Genomic DNA, 25,538 nt, shown 5'->3' with positions numbered 1-25,538 from the left:
CTCCAGCCACGCACATCTTTGATCCCCAGTGATGCTAAGCTCCACTGGGGACTTCTCAGACCAAGGCCACCAGCAGCCCAACCGCTGGCCGGGGCACAGGGAGACAGAGATTCCATCACAGAACACCAATGTTTGGGGCAAATCAAAAAAGTGCATTTGGAAGTCTCTTCTCCAAAAACATCTAACAAACTTCCATGGATGTCTTGGAAACAGGGGAAAGCTTCAGATCTAGGCCACAGATGCCAGATGAAACCAGCAATAAGTAATGTATCAAAGTCAATGCTGTTTCAAGTACGCAACAACCGGCAGAGAGACAACGACTCGGACCAATACTGCACACCCCACAGAACAGCACGAAGAATGGGATTTCAGGCTGGGAAGGATTTCCGAGCAATAAATTCCAACTGTATACCAAATGACGTGGCTTATCACATTTAATTAGAAATTCACTGTGTACGTCACTCTCCTGATAGATTCTGGCCACCAGAGACTACTATTACTCCATACGTCCACGAGTGGTCTTCAAACAGTCCCATCGTGGTGACCGTGGAGACGGGGCCCACCCCTGAGAGAGTCCCCACCAATCAAACTGCTCTGCTTAGAGCCGTCACTCAGAGGGTACAGCCGGAGCCAAGTGCACGGGACCGTTCTCGGCTCTGGCACTGAACAGCCGTGTGGGCTCGGGGAAATCATTTCATCTTCAAGCCTCATTTGTCTTAGCTGCAAAGTAGGGATAATGATACTGTCCTTACAGAAGGGAGGATTCCAAGTAATGGACACGACCGATGTCAGCCAGGGCCTGGCATCTAGGACCTGCGCCATCTCTGCTGGGGTCATTGGCAGGATGGGTGCCGAAGACGATGCGACACTTCCTCGGAGCAGGCCAGGGAGCTGAACAATGCCTGTCTTGCGGGTGCCGGCAGGAGGTGTACCCAGAGTGGAGACACAAAGAATAAACATATGGGGATGAGGAGAAGGAAAAAGGAGGAAGCAACTGCTCAGCCTCTAGAAAGAGAACAGGTTCCTGTGTGTCAGTTAGAACGCGACACGGTAGACGTGACCAAGGTAGACACGGTCTACCCAACCTGCACCAACTGTTTGCAAGTCTCCCGTCTTCCCTCATCTTAGTAACTTGTGTGCATGCCCATTCTAGAATACAACGTATATAGGACATCCTGTCTGGTGACCTAACAACTAGAACGGAAACTGCCTTGCCTCTGTTTGTAGAATCTTCCAGACTGCACCTCCCTTGTGGCGGAATGTCAGCAAGGCGGCTAGAGAGGCTGCTGCTCATGCAGGATTTGGGGATCCTTCAGATAAAAAGAATCAGATTCCGAAACAATGAAATATGAAGACGGCTAATAGCATGTGTAACACAGGAGGCTGTCAAGAAAGTCTCCCACAAGATCCCAGTGCCAGACAGGAAACACAAACAGCGCCTCGGAGTTTTAATGAGCACGGCCCCTTCCAGAAAGTACTTGCAATAAGGCTAGAGCGCTGTGTCGGGACGGGAAGTCAGCAAGCTCACCCTCGGAGTGCTGGGTAGGTTAGCCCGGGACAGTCCGTGGTGGTCAGACCCCAGGAGTCGTGCTTAGAAATCTCAGGCAAGAATCCAGTAGTGTGGACACAAAGGGCATTTGTGTCACTGGGAAGAAATACATCTCACTGCCCATGAGTTTCTGAGTGAGAAGGTCTGAAAGTCCCGGGAGGGCTGTGTGAGTGAGTGTGTGCACGAACACATCTGAGGCGTGTGCCCAAAATGGTGAGTTCCAGCTTTCCGTGGTCGTGAGCTTGACGACTGAGGACGCACAGTCACATGGACACTCTCCCTCACAGATTCACCTCAGGCAAACAGAGAGAACACCAAATGCACCCGTTCTCTAGCTGCCCAGATGAGGAAACAGGCTCTGAGAATTCGGGTTGGCTTGTCCACGTTCACTGCCCGAGAAAATCATGCACCAGCACCTCTCAAAGAGGTGGCCTGGCCTCGGTGAAGATCTTTCCTCAAGTGGTAGAATGACGCCACATGATTCAGAACCACTCGAATCCTCCTCATGGGATCCTTGGGATCTGGAGTTACTCTGAGGGAAGTCGGCCCATGGGAAGTAGAATGAATTCAGTACTCTGCCTAAGAACACCAGTTACATGGTCAGTCGTTCCACAAAATCAAAATCGAGTATATTCTCTGCACCAAAGCCAAAATAAGTTGGGGTGGGGTGGGGGGTTTTCTCTGCTCATGTACCTCTCCTCTGAAATCAATGTTTGGGACTCGACTCTAGTGATTTTTAAAGAGCCTTTGGTCGAAGTGCCATAAATCCAAATGATTATTTCACACCATGGAACCCAACATGAAGACAAGGATACGCTTCGGTGGGGGTAGGGGTGGTAGGTACACAACAATGTAGGTTGTACATTTCCAGAATCTTCATCGATGAGGAAGAGAGAGTGGCGGACTCTCTACTAGACTGAGGCCCATCTTTGCAACACTGATAAGGGCTTACGTCTTCCTTTTTTGCAATAAGTCTTGTAGGACTCAGAGGCATTTCAGTGGTCTAATCAACCTGAAAGCCATGTCAAATTGCCTTAAAAATCTCTGCGCATTCAATATATACACACTTGTTAAAATTAATTACATCGTTGACCATTTCTACACACATTATAGCTTAAAATGTTTTACAGTCATTTTTATTAATTAATAAAGCCTTAATGGACAAAAATTACACTATGAAATTACTGTACGTATGCTGCATTTCCAGTTTTACTGCTATTACCTTTAAATATTTCCCCCAAATGGAAAGTCACTAATTCATAAATCACAGTCTCTTCTAGAGAGTAAAACTGAAAACTGGAAGTTTATACAGAGAAAGGAATCTGGGGTCAGGTTCAGCCCTGTTTCCCTCTTCCCGGTCTCCTGAGGTAAAGGGTGCCCAGGGCTGCTCACCCTGGGAAGTCGGCCTTGTCCTGGCAATGACAAAAACAGCAACAAATTCTAGCCCAGACATCCCAGAAAACTGCTGTTTTGCTTTTTGGCTCTCCCTGCCAACTTGCCTCTTTTTGAAAACGTCCCATAGTTACTAACCATCTCCCCCCATACACATCAACTCCACTGTACACAGTATTTCTAAGAGCAATCCGTAAATGCCAGCTGTTGGAGGGAAAGGTGAAGGAGAGCAGGACTGTGGACCCTTCCAGATGCCCAGATGTTCAGACAAGAGAACGAAACCTCTGGGCATGGACAGCACTTCCTCCTCTTCTCCCTGCTTTGTTTGGAGCCACACGGGCCTAAAATAACTTCCTGTGGGGGCCACAGTTTCCTGCTCATGACATTACAGGGTCTGGAGCTATTGTTGGAAACAAAACTTTGAGGGAAGGTCCCTTAGAATCTATAACAGCATCTGTGAAAACCTAAGGCAGACGTCAACACTGAGCTGCCAATGGCCAACTCAGAGCAGAGCAGAGAGAGGATGCTTCTGAGAACCACCTCTTGGAGTAAGTCCTGCAGAAGAAACTCACCATCCACCTTGGCGGGGGGACTCGCAGAGACCACCTGCGGGCTGGAGGTCTGCATTTGGCGGCCCCACCTCCCGAGACTGTGTCACTCACCTGCTGTGTAACTCCAGCCAGGAATGTGGATGGACAGTTGGCTGCCGCCACCACCACCGGTCGTGGTCCTGTAGTCTCCTCTCCCTTTTCTTCCAGTGACCTGGTGAGCTGCCGCACTTGAGAATCCTTGCTTTTCCAACAGACGCGAGCCCCTCCAAGGACAGGTGCGGGGCCCCAGATGCACCTGCTCCAAGGACGGGATTTCCTGCAAGAAGCTTCCTTGCAGACCTGGGTTCCAGCGGGGGCCGAGAGGGCTCTGGTTTCCCTCCCGGAGCACGGGCTCCCCGGCGCCGCTCCGGGGCCCCGCATTAGCCGGGCCGTCTGCGCCATCTGCTGTCGGTCCGTGCGAACTGCACCGGAGGTGGAGCGACAGGACCGACCTGTGCATTTTAGGGCCCGCGAGCGGGGGCTGCTCCACGGGGACGGAGAGGGACCGGTCTAGATAGTAAATGGAATTCGGGCACGGCTGGGTCACCCTGACGCGGACGCAGGAGCTGAACACCAGCGGCCCCTTTCCCGACCGCGCGGCGCCCGCAGGAAAGCTGCCCTCTCGGCTGTCCACATCGGTGATCCAGTCCTGGGGACCCTCGCACCGCCGGGGGTCCGTCCCCGGCACGCTCAGCCTCATCACAGAGCCGTTTCTGGAGAAATCCGCGCAGGCGAACGGCCCCTGGCGCCGACGCGGATCGGCACCCCCAGCCGGCGCAGAGGCGTCCCTGAGCGGAGCGCCCTGGGCCCGGCACTCGGGGCACCGCGGGTCCCGCACGACCTCCCACGCCGCGGGGCTGGCCGGGGCGCCCACGCGCCTGGCCGTGATGGTGATGGACGCAAAGCCCCTCTGGGGGCCGCTGCCCGGCTTCGCGCTGCGCGGCGGCTCCGTGTGGGGTCCTGGCCCCTCGGCCGGCGTCGGCGTGCCCAGCCCGCCGGGGAGGAGGCCGAACGCCCGGCTGATGCAGACCCCGGGGCGGCTCCCCCGCGACGGCCGGGCCGGATGCGCGTGCAGAGCCGGGGTGCAGGGCGCGGGCAGCGCGGCCCCGTCCACCTTCGATTTACTCTCATCAATCAGCTGTGAAATGAATAGCGACGAAATCATTTCCGTGTTTTGCGATGCCAGAGTCCCCTGCAAATGGGAAAAGATGGCAGTTACGCAAACAGCCTATCGCAAGGCAGGCAGTCAACTCCCTTTCAAGGGCCAAGAGGACTTCCCGGTGCCCTGTTCTCGGCCGAGGCCTTCTACCCCGCACCTGACTCCACCTCCACGTGCTCGGAAGGGCGGGAAACCCAGATCCACCTGGAATCATTCTTCTGACCCAGGGATTGGTTTTCTCCGCTGGGTGTCAATTCTCGGTTTATTTAACGATGTTTGTGTCGATGGGGGCCATCAGATTTCAATAATCACCTTCACCAGGCCTGGGAGCACCTGAAAACAGGTCCACGGCCTCAAGGGGGAGGGAAGACGGAATTCTGGAGCACGGCTGGGACTTGGGACAAGGGTTTATGTGGGAGATGAGTTAGCACGGGTGGTGGGGTCGGGGAAGGCCTCTCTGCCTGCATCCCCAACCCCCTAACACAATTCTCTACCTTTGCAGATTCACAAGTGGGGTTCAGTGGCTCCCCATGCCTGCCACGGTGGGGGTTGAATCCCAGGTAGTGGAACACAGGCAACACCCAAGCTGGACTAGACTAACACAGCGACCAGGAGAATCAGTATCAGGAAGCAGGGGAGGGGGCGTTAGACGGGACAGATGGGGTTTGTCTGCCTTTCAACGCTCAGGGGCACAGCCACGGCTTCTGTCCAGTAGAGGGATCGAGGTGTTCCATGCTCCCTTATCAGCAGATCTGTGTCCTAACAGTAAACTGCTAGTGTGTCCAAAACAATGTGCTGAGACTTCTAATAAAGCCTCTGACCAGGTCAGCACCGGGAGGATGAGCCGTTTCCTCCTGGTTTTGTTTTTGTACGTGTATGTGTAAGACGCTGCAGGAAGCCACGCGGGCGGCTGAACCGTGAATGCTCGCAGGGTCGCAGGCCCCCATTTTGATGCTCAGTATTCTACGTGCTTAAAACGAACGCTTGCCTGGAACAGCACAGGACCGGAAATAACCCGGGAACCACTCAACCCCCACGGGGAGCGCCACCGGGAGCCCGACCGGGAGCAGAGCCTTCACGAGAAGCCTGGAGGCTTAACTGGGGCTCAGCAGGGACGCGGGAATTCTCACTCCGTAATGGGCCTGAGAACCACCTGGAATGTTAGCTACAGGTTCCCCGGCCTCCAGGGCGTCTGATCCCGTAGGCCTGTGGCTGGGGCCCCAAACTCTGCGTTTTAACCAGGATCCGGGGATTCCGGTGCAGGCGATCCAGCGAGCCCACTCTGAAAACCTCCAGCTGCGGGTCTTTCGAAGGAGGGGAAGGGCTTGTGTTTGAGAAGAGACAATCGTTCTCTTTTCCTTAGATGTGATGAGAAAGCACAAATTTTTCTTTTCTTCCGAGAAGGATTAGCACTCACTTATGCCACTAAGGTCATGCTTTCCTCCACCTGGACATGTGATGGGGGGCCGGCCCATGGGACCTTAGCAGCCAAGGCGCACTGCATTCTGACTCTTAGCCACGGGAAGGTGGTCAGATTCTCAGTTTTTCCTTTTTTTTTTTTTCTCCTGTTTTTCATCGAAATCCCTATCACCTGACACTCGGTGAGATTTTTAAGGTACATGGGAAGTTGTAAATTCAAAAGACAGCCAGAGACCGGTGAAGAAGAAACAGAGTCGTCTTAAATGTCCCTTTGTCTTATAAAAAAATCTGACTATCACGGGCTACCCTTTTCCAGGTGGCTAGCGAGTGCCAGGCTCTGCTTGAACCCTCTTTCAAGATGGGGGATCTCCCCTTCAGCATGTCCCATTACACTAACAATGTGGGAGCCTGTAGAACCTCAGCCCCGACCCAGGGCATCAGAAGCCCTGGGGTGGGGCCAGGCATCCCCGTCTTCTCCTCCAGGGTGATTATAGCAGGCAGGTGAAGCAGCCCCTGGGGCTTCTGAGGCACCTCCCTCTCCTTTCCAGGAGGCACTCTCCACGGCTGTGGTTTACAAAGGAGAACAGTGAAATGCGCCTGGCATCTACCCCAGGCAGTTTGACTTGGTACGCAGTCCCTCCCTCGTTAAATTTAGTTCTGATAATAATTTGCTCGCGTATCCTACCAGGTGCATAATTGTACCTGGTAGGAATTCCTTTGACACAGGTCTTTGAAAGGAAAAGCAAATATTCCTCTTGGAAAGTGTGCTGTGTTGGTCTTATTTTATACCGTATAGCAATGTTTCCCCAAGTTTGGGCCAGTGGCCACTTGCATAAAAAAACAACTGGTGCGGGGGGGGGGGAGGGTTAAAAATGCAGATTTCTGGACCCTTCCTTCCCCCCCCCTCCCCGACCTAGGGTGAATCAGGATCTCTGGGGATAAGGCCAAGCAGCTCTGTTTTTAACCAGCTCCCAGGTGAGTTTCTGCACAGATAGGGAAGAAGGAATGCCAGGCCAGGACTCAGACCTCCTGGAGTCCCTCCCTGAGCACACGCTGGAGGGACGCCCTGGGGCTACACTGGAGGTTGCCGCTGCCAGTGTAGGAGGCCTAGCCTAGAGGCCCAGAAGGATAGGATAGGGAATCACCCACCATCGCATTCCCTTGGGCCTGGCTGGTGTGACGGACTCTGAGTCCATCAAATGCAAACGGATGAAGGAAGAGCAACAAGGACGTGACTCTGGACTCAAGTCTGAAGCCGGGGCGTCGCCGTACGTCAGGGAGACGCTGCTCTGGAGGGAGGAGATGCTGGCAGAAGCCCAGTCCCGAAGGAAAGCCAGTTTGCCTCCCTACCTTAACCAGGAAGTTTTGGAAACCAGAAACAAGGAAGGACATGAAGGTACCTCTCAAAATGTGGACATGATACGTCACGGCAGGGTATGACTTTTTCTGTGATTTAGCAGAGATCGGAGGATGTCTGGTGGCCGCAAACCTCTGGGTGAGTGAGGGAGTATTTACAATGAACACATTTGTGTTTATTTGAATTACACAAATGGAGATGACCTGTCACATACCCAATACGTTGAAATCTTGTCATTGTGAACGGAAGCTTTCGAGATGTAAATTCTGTCATCCTAGCACAGTGTCACGATCAACCCATTTCTCCATGAACTCATCAGACAGACCTGCTGAGCTCCTACTACAGAAGTGGAGGAAACTTCTTGGCCCCATGGAGTTAAATGGGAGAGAACGCCAAGCAGGCAACCAAATTGTCAGGACTGGGATTATTGGTTAAATTTTACTGCGGTTTTCTTCCTGAGATGTTTACACTCGGTTTTGGAAAAAGCCCCAACCGACAGACTGAGAGAAATTAAAAAGGAAACACTGTATGCTTTGCTCGTCAAAACACTAATCCTACTCTTGTAGGGGAAGTTCTATTTATCAGATCCTATTTTCTCATCAAAATCCATTAAATCATTAGAGATAAATTCCAACCTCTTAAAACTCTGGGCTGCCGGAACAAAGTGCCACCGTCTGCGTGACTTAAAAACAGACATTTTATTTCGTCCCAGTTCTAGAGGCCGGATGTCGGAGATCAAGGAGCCGACAGGACTGGCTTCCTCTGAGTCTTCTCTCCATGGCTTCACATTTTCCTCCCTCATGTGTGACCATGTCCTGATGTCCCCTTCTTGTAAGGGCATCGGTCATACTGGATAGGGCCCACCCCAATGTCCTCGTGTAACCTGAATGACCTCTTTAAAGATTCTGGCTCGGAACACAGTCACACTCTGAGGTGCTGGGAGGCAGGACATCCACACATGCATTCGGAGCGGGGGAGACGGTCCACGACACACTACAATACAGCACTTTGTGTCCCGCTCTTCTTCTGGGGCTGGGACGCCAAGAAAGAGATGAGACAGAGGATCTATTTGATGTCCCTGACTTGGCCCACTACTTATAAAGCAGGGCAACTTTAAAAAAAAGGGATCACATCCTTCACATCAAATATCTTTCCCAATGAAGCTATTTCAGGATGCCTCTCCGTCTGTTCTTTCTACTGGGTTAACTGAACACAGCTGGGGCGGCGGGGGGGGGGTATCTTTTATCTAAAATAAGATTAGCTGATGGAAGATTTGATTTAAAAAGAAAATAATCTTGCATTTAAAGTAGAACATTCAAGGTCAGAGGAAGGTCAAATGAAGAGTGGGATTTTGTGTCTCGCCGTGGCAATAAATCACCCATTTCCTGACCATCCTCGTACAGTACTCGCCTGTGTACATTTTCTTTCTCATAAATGCTGCTTTAAGATATTGATTTCTTTTAAATGTTTCAGACATGATTGTGTGGGGCTGGTAACCGCTTTCCTAGTTTTATGCATTTTATTGACTGTTTTTAACTTTATATTTATGCCTTAAGGTATTTTACTATAAAGGCACCATTTCATAAATTGAAGGAAGAAAGAGATAAGCGGCGGATGGTCGGAGAAATCAGATCCTGAGCCACTGGGATGAGGACGCATCCATTTCTGTAGCAATTTATTTCTCGAAAGGATAAGCATCTAATCCAACCTGTGGCTTTGAAATCTATATTTTTCTCCACTTGACAATTCTTCCCTTTTCCGTGGTCACTCTGCAGCCCTCAACTATGTTTGCCAGATGGATTCCTTGGCCCCATGTCTGCCCAGATCCTCTCTCCAGTCCCACCGCACGAGCTGCAAGCATGCTTACTCCTTTTTAGTCCATCCAGCATCATCACCACTGAGCAATCTGTCAACCTAGTGGCATTTCATCATGCATGTTAAGAGTGCTTTCAAATGTAGGAGTTCACTCCGGTACGTAGCACTAGGGGAAGACCGTTTTGAGACCGATGGAAGAATTAGAGCTTTTCTCCATCTCTGTTCTGAAACTTTTGTCTCTTTCCATGCAAGAAACCAAAGGACTCAGTGCAGTGTAATGTACAACAGGGAAAAGCTGGAAAGAAGCCAAATGTCTTTTAAAAGGGGTTCGGGTAAGGAAATCATGGTAGGCACAACTGCATCGTATTCCGTAGAAATTAAAAATAAAGATTACAGAGAATTTAAATGCCATGGGAAATTGCTTGTGATGGAATGTTATGTAATAAAAGAGAGCTATAAAAGTTGATAAATATTATGGTTTTATGTAAAAAAATTGCATGGGAAAAAGAAGGGAACGAAATATATATAAATATTTTCTTACTTGTATATTTCTATATTTTCCTAAGTGTCTACATGGAGCTGCCATTACTTTTGTTATCAGGAAAATTTAAACATTGTTTTTGCAAAGATGAAAACCCTGTTCCCTATTTCATCCCTTTTAAATAATCAGTTGTTTGAAGAAGAGCCTGCATATCATTTCTACAGCTTCGAAGAGTTTTGAAAGGAAAAGTGATCAATCGTGCACGGGCTTGCACGGAGAGGCGGAGATTTATGGCAGTTACCAACGAAGGGCATCCGTTCCGAGTGCTTCATCATCTTACAGCATCCTTACAACAAACACACAGGGACGAGCTTTAAAAGCTCAAAGTTAGGAGGGAAATTTGAAAGTCATAGTACTGATACGATCAAAGTAGATGGTCCAGATCATCCCAAAGCAGATGTTTAGAAGGTGTGGTTTCTGGGAGTTATTTAATTCAGTCACAGAAAATGACTGTGTGTGTGTGTGTTCGAGAGACCCAGCCGCATGTTCCCAAAGATCTAGATCACTAATAACCAAACTCATTAATTTTAACACCAACAGGAAAATGCTGGAACTTGCCAGCTCAGTGTGAAAAACAGGTGGGAAAGACCTTGCTGGCGTCTTTCTTAAAAAGAGCAGCACTCGGGGCACCTGGGTGGCTCCGTCGGTTAAGCATCTGCCTTTGGCTGGGATCGTGATCCCAGGGTCTTGGGATCAAGCCCCGTGTTGGGCTCCCTGCTCAGCGGGGAGTCTGCTTCTCCCTCTCCCCCTGCTCACTCTCTCTTGCGCGCTCTCTCTCTCTCTCAAATAAGTAAGTAAAAGCTTAAAAAAAAAAAGAGTAGCAATCAACTTCATCATTATCCTTCCTTTCTTAACTGGGTACCTCCCTCCAGGGGTGGTTCTCAGGGGCCCACTGTTCCTCCTGCTCATTTCCCTCCCTGGGACCTGAGAGTCCGGCTCCTGCTCCCTGGAAACAGATGAGTCATAGCCGGGCATCTTTACATCTTCAGACAGTGAGCTCAGTGCTTCCACAAAGAAAGGGCTTGATGGAAATATTTTAAGTATTGATGACTAGATCTCACACCCAGAATAGCAGGCCTGGGGTCTCTGGGCTTCACTAAATGCAGAGCTAAATCAAAGGGTAATACCTAAGACAAGCATTTTGGGGGGAAAATTGTTTACAGATATCCTTGCCACTTTAATCTGTCATGAGGCATCAACTCTTCTAATCCCACAATCTCTCAGAATCATAAAAGATGGCAGCAGATTATCCATTTGTCCCCTGGATGATTCCTGCAGGCAGGAAGTCCACATTTTACGATCTGTTAACTGGAATGAGCCTTCCTCTATGCCAGCCCTTTAGAGCAAGATACGAACAGAAGCTCTGGCACAACTGGGTGGCTCCATCGGTTAAGGGTCTGCCTTTGGCTCGGGTCATGATCCTGGAGTGGAGGGATAGATTCCCCCGTTTCTCCCGCTGACCCTCCCTCTCTCACCGCTCTCTCAAATAAATAAATAAAATCTTAAAAGAAGAAGAAGATCGACAACAGAAGCTCTGGAGCCTGACAGCTAATGAGCTGGGAGCTTCAGGGCAAGTCAACTACTGCAGCTACTGCTTTACTTTTCTCACCTGCAAAATGGGTATAATGATAACACCTCCTTCCCGGCATTGTGGGAGGGATGCAAGGAGTCGGTCAATTAGCCAGAACCTGGTGTGGGACACATTGGCAATATTAACCCCTGCACACAGAGTGCTTTGTTCTCTGGAATCAGAAACTCTTCATTTTATAAATATGACCTCTAATTTTCTCCCTATTTCAGACAAGTGATGCTTTTTGCAGCTATGACAATGCATACTAGCTTGTTAGATTTCCAATTATCTCTTCTCCACCTTCGAAGTGCTGCATGGCATCATTCTGTCTCTCTCCAGCAGATTAATTTTGGTTTAAAATTGAGATTCAATCACCATATTCTCGTACGATACTGCAAATTTACAAATTGTTGATGAAGATTCTAAAAGAATAATTAAATTTACAGTGCATATTTTAATGTAACAAGTCTTAGTCATCGATGGTTAGATTTTCTGCTGCCTTAATTCAGTTTTGACTAAACAAAATAAAATGCAAACACATCATAAACAGGCCAATGATTTTGCTTTATAGTTGGCCGCATTTTGCTGACTACTCGAGAAGTTAGAAAAAAGTTAGAAAAAAGTTACCTCGGTGAAGTCAGATTTCTTCTCTGTAGCATCAGACTGAAGATTTTGAAAGGCAATCTGATTGTTTGTACCGTACTGCTTGTCCCGTAATCCTAGACAAAAGGAGACAATATTGCTACTTTTTAGTATATGAAAGGATACAATGGAATCTATAAGTCTCCTACAAAGTTTCAGGTTACCTACTCAGGTATGGGGGGGGATCCTTGTACATTTCCCTCATTCATTCCACTCCCTGATTTGGGCTCTCTGATTTTATTATTATTATTTTACAACTAAGATGCAAGATTCCTTCTTCCACACAGTTGTTTATGTTCCTAGATTCAGTAAGAGTTGAACAAGTTTGGACTGCTCACATTCTCCCTCATCCCAGCAAGAGAGAAAATCACATCTAAGAGGTTCCCGACACCACTAGAATTAAGAAAGGCTGAAACATAAGACAAACTTTCATCCAATCTTTTTTTTTTTAAGATTTTATTTATTTATTTGACAGACAGAGATCACAAGTAGGCAGAGAGGCAGGCAGAGAGAGAGGAAGGCAAGCAGGCTCCCCGCTGAGCAGAGAGCCCGATGCGGGGCTCGATCCCAGGACCCCGGGATCATGACCTGAGCCGAAGGCAGAGGCTTTAACCCACTGAGCCACCCAGGCGCCCCACTTTCATCCAATCTCTTAATCCAACAGTGCTTGAAGGAGCCATGAGTGGCCCGGATATGAATACTGAAGCTGCTTTGGAACAGCTGGGGATAATTTTGTAATAATACTACAGGGATAAGTGAGACCATGTGGACAGCCCTCCACAGAGACACCTGCCTCCCTGATGGCCCAGGATATCATCAGGTCCAAGGGCACACAGCTGGTGGTCAAGAATTATGAACCTGGATTCCAGTTCCCACCCCACTACCCACGAGTTCGTAACGATGGGTGATGTGGACTCCTTGATCCAACAAACCCACCTTGCACTCCTCATGGAGCACTGGCTAGAACCCACAACCCAGCAGCCTTATGATCCGCCTGGACACCTGTTGCTAATGCGGGAATGTGTACAAACACAGGAAGGTAGAGAGCAGAAAGTCTGTGTGGCCCGCTCTCTGGAGCCCTGGTGACAATGCTGTCCTCATAAGGTGGATATTTTGGGGACAGTGAATTTTCCAGAACCTACAAAGAATGGTTCCCCAGCAGCTGGTGCTGGTGATAAGAAAAAGGAGCTTTAAGAAGTACCTCCCTAAGTTAGAGTCCTGTCTTCATCAACTCATGAGAAGTATTCATTAAAAATTTACCTATATTCAAATAACTCAATTTAAAGCATTTTATAATAATTCAAAGCATTTTCTGGAACAACTGATAGGCTACAGTATTTTTATGTTTGGCAGATTTGCAAGGAGTCAGGACATGGCTTGTGGGAATTTCAAGGGTCCCTATTGACCCATCCAAAGGCTTCTCCTGTCTCCCCTCGTCCTTGGGTGACGACAGAGCCTCCATCAGCTTCACCCCACACGTGTGCCTGTGCCTCTCCCTCTGCCCGTTATTGAATGACAGCGAGCGGCATTCGAGATGATGGACACAGATTACTTTCCATGAAGCGCCAATACGAGACCTGAAAGATCTCGTGGATTTTGTGCAGAGTCGATATGTCATGATGAGCTGACAATAAAGCTGATGAAGATGGAAATCTCCTGGCTCTAGTCAGGTGGCTTCGTGCTAAGAACTCCGAAGTCAGCAGCGGCTGCGGCCAGCGACGCCCGGGCTGCAGCCCAGCCCAGCCCCAAGTTCACATGCAGTCCGTGGGTGGCTCATCCTCTCAGAGTTTCTTCGGCCACAAAATGCAGAGAATTTCTCTGGCCCAGCCTTGTCTCTAAGGCACTGAGGCATGCACGTGTGGGTAAAGTCCGTGGCCCGGGGAGCGATCTGGGGTTAACACCTGACAAACCACACTGCTTGTGACTGTTTGTGTGCATCATCAAGGGGACAACACCTCCCACCCCGGGCCCAGATGGTCACTAGCGGCAGACCACACTCAGTCCAAGCATCTCTAGCTACAGGTGTGGCTTTGGGTAAGTCACTCAGCATCCCTTGGCTCCTTGCTGGGATGTGGAGATGACAAGGAAGCCACTTTTATAGAGGGACTGGAAAAGATGAACAGGCCTAACTAACTAGCCCTCAGCATGATACCCAGCACACAATGACACGGGATCAACAACAGCTCCAGGGAAGTGGCCTCACCCTCGTGGCGAGGGGGAACGGCCCCGGGGTCAGAAAAGCAGAGGCTGTGCATTGGTGGCCTGTGGCTGCTGCCTCAGTGGTCACCACCTTGAAGGCTTCAACAACACAGACGTGATCTCTTATCTGATCTGGAGGTCAGATGCCCAGGGCACATCTCATGGGGCTCAGGGAAGGTCTCAGTTGCTTGCACTCTTTGGGAGGCTCTAGGGAAGATCTGTTTCCTTGCCTTTTCCAGCTTCAAGGGACAGCTGGCTTTCCTAGGCTTCCGGCCCCATGTCAAACTCGGCTTCCACCATCTCTTCTCCTCTCTCTGACCCTCCATCTTCCCTCCCCCCAAGACCCTTGTGATTCGACTGGGCCCACGGATCACCCAGGAGAGTTGTCCCATCTCAAGGTTCTTTGATCCGCAAAGTCCCTTTTGCCATGAAAGGTGATATGTCTACCGATTCAGGGGACATGGACAGATTTGGGGGCACCACTGTTATGCCCATCACAGACCACCTGGGGAGACCGAGGTAGAGGCGCTGGATGAAATGTAGGGCCTTTAAAACAACAACTATAAAGTCTATGTAGCAAACAAGGGTAAGCACTTACAATGGGCTGTTTATTGAAAGAAAGGAAACAAAAACTTATGAGCCACATGATTGCAACATTAAAAGAAAATTTTCAGTATGTGTGAGAATTTCCAAAACCAGTAAATGTGTAACTCAGAGCCATGAACCTAGTTTTGAGTGAAAATGAGGTAGAACTAAAACCATACAGGAGGGTACCTGACATAATGACCTCAAAGGACATGAGGAAGTGAGATATCGGCGTGGTTAGAAGCATAGAATCTGGAAAAGAAAGACCCTGATTCAAATCTGTCTCTATCACTAACCACTTGGTTCATTTGAGTAATTTGGAGTAAGTTACTTAAATGGCCAGGGTCTTGTTTTCTCATGTATCAGAGGAACCAAGACCTGTCTGCTAGGGCGGTGATAAGAAATAATGAGACAATGAATATCAAGACCAGAGCAGAGTGCCCAGCATGTGGTGACGACACAGCCCCCCACCCAGTGCCTTCCCACCCGACCACATAACTGGTCAGCACCGGTAAAGGCCCCCACCATCAGGTGACCTGCACTGGCATCTCTGAGGAAGGTAAAGCTGGGGGTGGGAGGGACACTAGGACCAGGTTAGCAAGAACAAGAGTAATAGTTTTGGCTTTTCCAGTAGCTGGGATACAACAGTTTCACGGGAAAACGGTTCATGTCTCCAATACAGAAAACGCATTAACCAGAATGGATTGCGCCTGGCCTTGGTCCTCCTCCTGGCGCAAGGACGGGAGGGGTCCAGAACAGTCTCCTCCTTCTCTCCACAGTGGGAGCTGGTCTGGCCCTGACCTCTCACAGGGGCAAATGAAGTCCACTCTGTATCAAGAAATTGTCCCGGTTGAAAGGAAACTGGCAGAGGGTGGGCAGGCCCTGAGCACCTGCTGAATATACTCCAGGCAGGCGTATGTCATCACAGCCCCCAGCAGCCCACAGAAGGGCACGAAATGGGTACAAAAGCCAGGGAAGCTCTATTATTTATGCTCCAAGTATAACCCAAGAGCCAGACTGTACCTGAGACCCCATCAGGCTCCTCAATTCTCTCACAATCCTTTCCCGGACAGTGTCCTCTCCCACATGTCCCTCAATCCCTGCCTCAGGCTCTGCTTCTTGGAAACCCAATGGGGTCCTATCTCACAGTGCTGTTCAAGAGTGAGGGCTTTCCAAGTGGGGCTACTAAACCACCCGTCTCTGAATCATGGGTGAGCTTGTTAGAAATAAACTTCTCAGGCCCCACCCGCTGACCTACAGATCTACTGAATAGTAACTCAGGTGGGTCTTGGCCATCAACATTTAGCAAGCCCTACAGAACACTCGATGCAGCTCAGGTCCAAGAACACTGCCGGTCTTAGGCCAACAAGCTCTTCTACAAATGATGACATTGAGGCTCTGGGAGGAAACCACATGCTTTTGATGCAAAACCAGCCCATGGCTTTTAGAAAACCGTATCCAGAGGATCTAAGTGGACTTTTGACCAATGGCTTCAATTAACGTGAAGCCACCAAGGATGCCAGCATGCTTTTATTTTCAAATAAACTTAAAAATCAGCCCAATTAGCCAATAATTCATTGCCGGTTTACAGATCAGTTGTGTTTGGTGCCCAGAGCTCTGGTCCTCTGGCCCCAGGGAGCATGTCAGCACGTGGGCATGTCTGGAGAGGTTTTCTCTGCTGAGATGGTTGAGGGACTATATGTAATTCTGTCTCCATCAGCTTGAAACACTCATCTGAAGCCACCCAGCCCCTTCCCAGAGACCGAAAGCATCAGGTCATTCATGAGGAATCCAGATTTCCTCTCTGGAGGAAGATGTGCGTCAGCCATGGAACCCAGAGCAGGAATTGATGAAGCACCCAGGGTACTGGGGCCGGGGGACCTGGGAAGCAGCTCTCCGCCCACGGCTCCACTACCAAGGCCTCAGCCAGCTGCAGAGAGAGCCCCGCCCGCCAAGGGATCCTGGCAGGGTTTGGGACAAGGGACACTTGAAATGGCCCTGTAGGATGGGGTGAATTTGGACAGAGGTGGAAGTGGGGTGGAAGGAAGGTGACACAGACCCCGCTGAGGCAAAGAGCATGAAGTGGGAATGGCTTAAGGAAAAGTCTATGAGCAGGAAAACATGGCAGATTGGAGAATGACCTATGGCCCACTGGGTGAGGCACAGGGTCGGAGCGAGGAATCCCCTCCAGTCCCCACACAGCCCCCAACGATGCTCGAGTCGTCACTGCAGACACGGCCCACAAGCACCATCGCACAGTGCCCTGCAGGTCACCCCATCAGAGTCGCGTGCACCCGAGGGGCGCCTGGTCGTCAGTCAGCTAAGTGGGCACCAAGTCTGCCTTCCTCTGTCACGGCATCAGGAACAAAGATGGCGCAGCCAGTTGCCCACGTCCGGGACTCTAAGTGCCTTTCCTCATTTCTAGACTTATGGGAGCCACAGTTGGCTCAGAGCCCTCACCATGCTCGAACAATACCCTCTGAAGATATTTTAAAATAGATGTTTCTCAATCACTTATCAAATTTAAATGGAAATAGTGCTTGTGGGACCTGACCCTGTGAGCTATCCAGTGTCTCCGAAGATCTTTCCATCTTTGACTTCTAGAATGATGGGTCTCCCATCTTCCTCCCTCCTGGCTTTCCTTTGTGGGTTCTCTTCTTGACCCCCCTATTATCCCTCTGGGCTCTGGTGCCAAACCTCAGACACATCGTGGCCTTTGCTTGATCTATAAACCAATGCCAAGGAAGGATGCGGATCTCATCCATCAGCAATCAGCTCTCAAACCTGCCTCAAACTCGGCTAGTTTGAAAGGGAAGCAGCCGACTCGCCCAAAGTCACTGCCACCACCAACCTCTTCCACCTCTCCTCTCCCTTCCAACCCCGCATCCTGTGTCTTGGCCAGTGGTCCCCATCGTCCTATCACCCACAATAGAAACTGAAGTGTCCCCTTCCACACCCCTCCTTTCTCTGACCTCCAATGTCCAGTAGAAAGCCACGGCCTTTTCTCTCTCATGAAATAGCCTCTGCTCAATCCATCTGTTTAATCTCCCCAGTACAGCCTGGTCTCGGCAAGGTCACAGTCAAGCTGGTGACCCCACCAGCCCCGTCTCTTGTCTGGTTCCCCCAAATCCCCTTGATATCACCAGTTTGGGACCTAGTGGTTCCTTTGAAAAATCTCATGAAAGGATGTGACCCTTGCCCTCCCCACCTCGACCCCCAAACAGGGCCTGGGAAACATACACATAAAAACCTGAGCTTGTGTGCACGGGCTCCTGGGGCTTCAGGAGACCAGGCTAAAAATCCTTAAAACAAGCCCGCTGCTACATCCCAGATGTGGCAGCTTCTGTGTCTCTTTGAACTCAGGGGCCACATTTCCAATTGTCCTGCCCAGCTCACTCCTCACCCCTGGATACAGCCTGGGAGCCTCTCCTCTAAGAAAGGGTTGCCCCTACCCAGCATTGACCTCCAGTCTGTGCTGATGCCTGTCCTCATCTCCTAGGGCTACTATAACTAATGATCACAAATGAGGTAGCAATAGGAATTTATTCTCTCACAGTTCTGGAAGCCAGAAATCTGAAATCAAGGTGTTGGCAGGGCCATGCTGTCTCTGAAGAACCCTCCCTCACCTCTCGCAAGCTGCTGGTAGTTGCCAGGCATCCTTAGTGTCCCTTAGCTTATGGCAACAGAACTCTCACAACTGTGTCCATTGTCACATGTCTCTGTGTCTGCAAGGGCACCAGCCCCTGCATTTAAGGCCCACCCTAAGCCAGTCTGACCTCATCTTGACTCTATCTACAAGGACTCTATTTCCAAATTAGGTCACATTCACAGGTATTGGGGGTTAGGACTCCAACATATCTTTTGGGGGAACACAATTCAACCCGCATCTGTGCCCCTGACAGGCTGTCATCACCGCCCATCCTTACGGCACTGTAACTAACTGTTGATAAGGCTGTCTCCCTGGGGGGACCGAGGTCTTGGGTGGACCGAGGTCTTGAGGGGACGCCCTATTCATCTCCTTCCTCCCATGCCTAGTCCAGCACCTGGCCAGGACGCTCCGGGAATGTTGACCAAGGGAACCAATTATTTTATATTTTGATATGAGTTACATCTACGGGGGAATAAATCACAACGTACCTTCCTCAGGCAGTTTTATCATATTCCACTGGTGTTTCAAAGACATTTGACTCAGTTCCAAAGGTCTATTAATGACAAGGATGTTTTTGGCTAAAAAAAAAAAGAAGATGACGGAGGAGGAGGAGAAGAAAAATCAGGCACAGCTTACATCTGTAAGTACTCTTGGAATGAGTCAGGCTCCCACCGTCAGCCCTGGGCTGAAGAACCTAAGTGTTCTACTTGTGATGACGTCACCAGAGTGTTTACGCGGCAACCGGGACGGGGGGCAGGGAGTCCTCCTGGGTTCCATTTCTCCTTAGCAGTAGCAGCAGTCATCACTTTGACGTTTCTATCTGAGGCTTCTCTGACAAGTCAGAAAAGTTCCCAGGACCATTATTTAAAAGTTTTCTGCAGAGCACTGAGATTCAAGACAAGGAGCTCTTCTCTCTCCTGCCTGCAGTGAGATACCAACTTCTCTTCCTCCCCACTGTGTCACTACTTGATTTTTTGCCTGGTTTCAATGATTCTGGTTCACCATGCTTGCCCAAGCATGCTTGCCAAGCCGCATTTTTACTATTTAAAATTGCCCTAAGTATGAAAATACATTCAGAAACTATCACAATATTAATTTGTTTAACCCACTTTTAATATGTTGTCAAATTCTGCAAACCGGGTTATCTAGAATATTGGGCAATATGACAGTCTGTTTACCATGCAAGCTATTGTAAGAACAATTGGTTTTCATACAATTTAATAAAACACCTTTGACAGTAAATTATAACGAACATTGTTTTATAATTTATGCCCGACCACATTTGAGGTAGCTTATAATTAGCAACAGGGTTTTTTTGTTTTTGTTTTTGTTTTTTTAAAAAGGTAAAACTGATAAAAGAAGCAAGTGATGAGCTGGAGAATTCCTGACCCATAACACCTGGATGAAAGATGACACTGACACGATGAATCACAACCTAAGGGTGTGTTTGCAACAGCCAAGGCCAAAGGGGGACATGATAAATTGCATAAGTTATTGCCTTTCAAATGAAATATGCTGTTTCATAAGGAAAGTGGTTTCATCCCCTAGGATAAGACACTGAAAGCACGGGTCATTACAGAAGTGGACAGTACCTCTGTAAGCCTTTTCATAAACACCAAACCTATGTATATTTCACTGGATAACCCCAAAGGGCTTTGAGTCTGGTCAATGTTGTTAATACATCTTAATGGCTAAAATTTCTTCTTCTCTCTCTGTAAGACAATCGATGTTGGATACAATATAATCTCCTTCAATGCTCAAAGTGGCCTTGGGAAGAGAGTTCTAGTATCACCCCCATTTTACAGGTGAGGAAGCTGTGCCTCATTTATATAACCTGCAAGGGTCACCTACTCAGTGAGCCTCAAGCTAAGACTTTGCAATATTAATGGTCACTCCACCTGTAGAAAAGGTAGAAATGGGAAAAAGCCGTATCTCAGAAAATTAAGGTAATAAAAATGTCTTCAAAGTCTACCCACCGATTTTGTAGCCATTTTGTAGCTGATTTCTGAGATGCCCGGAATCTGAGGCACTGTGTCTCTGGCCCTTGGGGTGGGGCTGGCTCCCTGGGGGACAGCGCGAGGGCTGGGCACCAAGTATGATCACGCGTGCACACCGGTCTGTGAGTCCTGTGTACGGTATCCATGCAGTCACACCACGACCTCGGGGCCACAAACGTCTGATGAGAACCCAACATCTGTGAGGGCCTGAGTTCGGTGGGGGTAACAAAGATGGATAGGGCACTGAAGTCCCCGTCTCTGAAAAGCTCCTCATCCAGTGGGAGAAGAAGACCCAAAACTAGACCTCTTTCGATGTGGTGTGGATTTGATCATTTCCTCTTACGGACTGTCTTCTTTTTTACTGCTGCACTGGGGTGACATACACAGAGTATAAAGTGACCATCTCAACCACTTGTAGGGTCCAGTTTGCGGCATACAGTACATTCCCACTGTTGTGTGACCACCACCAGCATCCAGCTCCAGAGCTCTCTCATCTTGTACAACTGAAACTCTGGCCCCATAAAAAATGAACTCCTGGGGCGCCTGGGTGGCTCAGTGGCTTCAGCCTCTGCCTTCGGCTCAGGTCGTGGTCTCGGGGTCCTGGGATCGAGTCCTACGTCGGGCTCTCTGCTCCGGGGAGAGCCTGCTTCCCCTCTCTCTCTGCCTACTTGTGATCTCTCTCTCTCTCTCTCTGCCAAATAAATAAATAAAAATCCTAAAAACAAAAAAATGGAAAAACTAACAAACAAAAAAAATGAACTCCCCATTCCCCATCCCCTAGGCCTTGGAATCGACCATTCTACTCTCCGTCTCTATAAATTTGACTACTCTAGATACCTAACATACGTGAAATCATGTACATTTGTCTATTGGCGCCTGGCTTGTTTCGCTGAGCATGTCCTTGGAGTTCCTGCAAGCTGTAGCTGGTGTCAACGTTTCCATCCTCTTCAAGGCTGAGTAATATTCCATCATATGGCTAGAGCACATTTTGTTTCTTCGTTCATGTGTCAGCGGACGTTAGGTTGCTTGCACATGTCGGCAATTGTCAACAATGCTGCCGTGAACTCGGCCATACAAATATTGCTCTGAGTTCCTGCTTTCAATTCTTTCTGCAGGTCACCTGCCTTTCATTCTGATTTCCTGTGTGTCTTATTGCCTAATCTTTTCTTAGCAAACACTAGAGTTCTTTTTTGAAGGGAGGGTAGGGCAAAGAGACGCATGGAGAGATCATTTCAGTAGTCCTCTTAAAAGCATCTTTGAGGGGTACCTGGGTGGCTCAGTTGGTTAAGTGTCTGCTTTGGCTCAGGTCATGATCTCAGGGTCTTGGGATCAAGCCTTGCATCAGGCTCCCTAATCAGTGGGAAGTCTGCTTCTCCCTCTCTCCACTCATGCTCTCTCTGTCTCTCCCAAAAATAAATAAAATCTTTAAAAAAAATTATCTTCAAAAAATTATCATTTCCCCTTTTGTACCCACATGCACAGTGGGGAGAGGCACAGGGAGGGAATCTTGTTTTAAGTTCTCAACAGAAGTAAGCAAGCAGAGGCGTCCTCTGTCATGAAACCCAAATACCTTCAATGTGGGCTCCAGTGTGAAAGGGAGAGAACACGCCTCCCCTCTCAACAAAGACTCAATGAGTGGGGGCGGGGGCATGCAGCCCAGGCAGAGAGAACCAGGGCCTGGAAGTGGGGGGTGGGCAGGGGTTCTGCTGGGCTCCCTGGGAATGTGCAGGCTCACCTAAGCAGCGGGCCTAGATCTGGGCAGCACGAAGGAACAGTGTAAGAGGCTGAAACAATGCAGTGTTCCCTCCTTTCTTTTGGCTTTAAAAGGGACACAGCACGACATGGAGGGCAGAGTCCAGACGGGCGGCAAGGACACTGGGCTCAGATCCCTGGCCACTCAGCTATGACCTTGAGCAGGTCAGCCCATCTTCCAGGCTCAGCTTCCCCGTCTGTGACATGTGGAGTGCCCTCAGGGACACCATCTAGCTGTGCCATGCGGCCCTGTCCCAAGACAGCCAGCTGCATGGTGTCGAGGACATGTGAAGGTGTGTGTGTGGAATGGAAAACAGCATCACCGCCCCCTCTGCTTCAAGGAACACCAAGCTTGCTGAACAAGGGTCATTATTACCTGGTACTAAAAGTCACCAAGCGGTTTGATTTCAGAGGGTCCCTTCTGCCTTCACAGGTGGTGGCAAAAAACTGGGACACTGGTACGGACAACAGGGACTAGAAAGAGACCCCCACACTTCCCCGGTGTGACCCAGGCTGCCACAGGACCTGCTCTGTGGACTCGCCACCAAGGCAGCTTTCTGCAGGATGGATGAGTGCGGATGAACCGTTTGCTTTGAGTTCAGGAACAGAAACCAACGGGCAAGGAAGAAAAATGGGCCGTCTCAGAAGCCTTCCGCCGAAGAACCTGGAGCTCCGTCTGGCCCAGCTGCAAAGCCACACACTCCAAAGCCACGCACTCCTCAACAGAACCTGTCAGTTCCAGCTTGTTATGCAAACAAGCAGAACAAGGATTTTCATAAGATATCAGCTTGGATTTCCTCTCCTCCCCAAGGAGCAACGTGACTCTGGTTCGGGGATCTTCTTCCTCACTGCCAACTGCCGGACTCGGCCCGGGCCCATCTGGAGCCTGGAGCGGGAGCCCACGGAGAGGAAACCAGGCTGTCCCGTGCACTGGCCACACGCGGATGGTGCTGCCCCCGAGGGCACCTGGTTGCCCATCTCTCATTTTTGCAAACCTCAGGAGTAAAGGCCTCAGGCAGCACCAGGGACAGAGACATTGGCCCAGACCCATGCCTGGGAGCCCCACATTGGAGAAAACGCCCAGGCTCTTCTGGGTGGGGGGTCTACGCAGGAATCTGGGTGGCCTCCCTACATAGCTCTCCCCTCCGACAGCTGAGCGGCAGGTGGACAAGGTCTCTCTGCTCATGGGGTGTGCTTCGGGTTTTGATGGGGTGAGTTTTGTCATTGCTGCTATCCCGGTTGCTCGTTTAATGGAGAGAAGATCCAGAGCTCCAAGTTCCCTACTCGTCCCTCCTGCTCTAACAGACCCTGAACGCAGGCAAGAGCCAGGAAAACCACCCCCTGAAATGTGGAGGCACCTCAGCATGGAGGGATACCCGCTTGTCCACACCTGCCACTTTGCAAAAACAGGAAACCGAGGCTGCGTGAGGGGCAGGGCCTGTGGGAGCAGCGCAGTGCGGGAGTCAGGCTTGCTCCTAGGAAACAGCCCTGATCTCAGGCTCTCCCTCACACTGTCTTCCACTGTAGCCCCTCACCCCCCGGGCTGGGTTGACCTTCCCTTTCCACAGCTGATTTTTTTTTTTTTTAAGTAACTGCTTTATCGAGCTATAACTCACATACCATAAAGTTTAGCCTTTACCGTGTACAAGTCGATGGTTTTGTTTATTGACAAAGTCATGCACCCATCACCACTATCTGATTCCAGGACATGCTCATCGCCCTCCTGAGGAGCCCCCTACCCATGCCCCTCCATCACCCCTTCACCCCAGTCTCTGGCAACCACTAATCTTCCTCCGGACTTGCTTATTCTGGACATTCTCTATATGCGTGAGGCTCTCATTCCTTTCTAGGGCTGAATATCACCCCGCTCCAATGACACAGCACATACCGCGCCTCTGTTCACCAGCTGATGGACATTCGAATTGTTTCCACTTTTTGTTTTAATGAATAATGCTACTATGAACATTTATGCACAAGGTTTCATGTAGATATAGGTTTTCCATCCCATGGTTGTGTACCTAGGAGCAGAACTGCTGGGCCCTACGGTAACTCCATGTTTAAACTGCACCATTTTAAATTCCCACTAGCAATGTATGAAGGTTCCACTCTTTCCTCATCTTTGCCAAGACTTGTTCCTCTCCACTTTTTTCTTAAAGATTTTCTTTATATATTTGAGACAGAAAGTGCATTAGCAGGGGGGAGGAGCATAGGGAGAGGGAGAAGCAGGTTTTCCACGAGCAGGGAGCCCAACATGGGGCTTGATCCCAGGACCCTGAGATCATAACCTGAGCCAAAGTCAGATGCTCAACGGACTGAGCCGCCCAGGTGCCCCTGCATCCTTTGACTAGAGCCATCCCCGGGGGGTTGCAGTGCCATCTTGTTGTTTTCATTTGCATTTTCCTAATGACTAAAATGTTTTATACCTTTTCATGTGATTATTGACTGTTTATATATTTTCTTTGGAGAAATGTCTATTTTTAAATTGGGTTACTTGTCTTTTTTTTTTTTACATCTTAATTTTATTTATTTCAGTGTAACAATTGCACTACTGGGTATTTACCCCAAAGATACAGACATAGTGAAAAGAAGGGCCATATGTACCCCAATGTTCATAGCAGCAACGGCCACAATCGCAAACTTGTCTTTTTATAGCTATGCTAGGAAAAAGATGCTTAATGATGCCTCCCTTTCGCCCACCCCTACGAATGAGTGAACAGAACAACAGTGATTCACAGACTCCCATAAGACAGCATCTCATGTCAATGTACCTTCACTGAGAGGGGCATCACTACATGGAGGCTAAGAGAATGTTCTCTGGCATCCTGCAGATAAGAGTTTGAATTTAGCTTGACTGTGTAAAAACTTTGTCACTTCAAGGGAGAAACAAAACACCAGACTTTTAAATACTCTTAAAAACCACTCTTAAAAACAAGTGGTTGCCAGAGATGAAGTGGGAGGAAAGGTAGGGGTAAAATAAAGGAGAATAAGAGTATACTTACCCTGATGAGCACACAGTAATGTACAGAAATGTTGAGTTGCCTGCAACTAATAGTACATTGTATGTTAACTAAGTGGAATTAAAAAAAAAAAAACTTGAAAAAAAGAAATGTTGAATCATTATATGCACACCTGAAACTAATATAACACTGTGTATTTTTAATTATACTTCAATAAGAAATAAATAACGAAAAAAATTTAGACAAGTCACCTTAGACAAGTCACCTAATTCTCTCTGCCTCGGTTTCCCCATCTGTAAAACAGGGATCATGATTTCTGTTTCACTGGAATGTTAACGAGCAATGAGAAAGAAGACACACTGAAA

General features: G+C 49.1%; 1 protein-coding gene across 1 annotated transcript in view; it reads right to left on the bottom strand.

Annotated features, from left to right (window-relative positions):
* The window catches only part of LOC308355464 ((E2-independent) E3 ubiquitin-conjugating enzyme FATS), a gene marked incomplete at its 5' end in the record, with an annotated part of 203,689 nt that overhangs the window by 56,590 nt on the left and 121,561 nt on the right, over positions 1 to 25,538 (bottom strand). The window contains 2 exons of the mRNA XM_080823688.1: positions 3,604 to 4,723; positions 12,020 to 12,111. Of these exons, the coding sequence (XP_080679814.1) occupies positions 3,604 to 4,723; positions 12,020 to 12,111 (1,212 nt within the window). The remainder of the gene's footprint in view (positions 1 to 3,603; positions 4,724 to 12,019; positions 12,112 to 25,538) is intronic.

This window comes from Martes martes, assembly GCF_963455335.1.
Source record: "Martes martes genome assembly, chromosome: 14".
Classification (NCBI taxonomy): Eukaryota; Metazoa; Chordata; class Mammalia; order Carnivora; family Mustelidae; genus Martes; species Martes martes.
The sequence above is the reverse complement of the archived record's forward strand: the minus strand, read 5'-3'. Positions and strand labels throughout refer to the sequence as shown.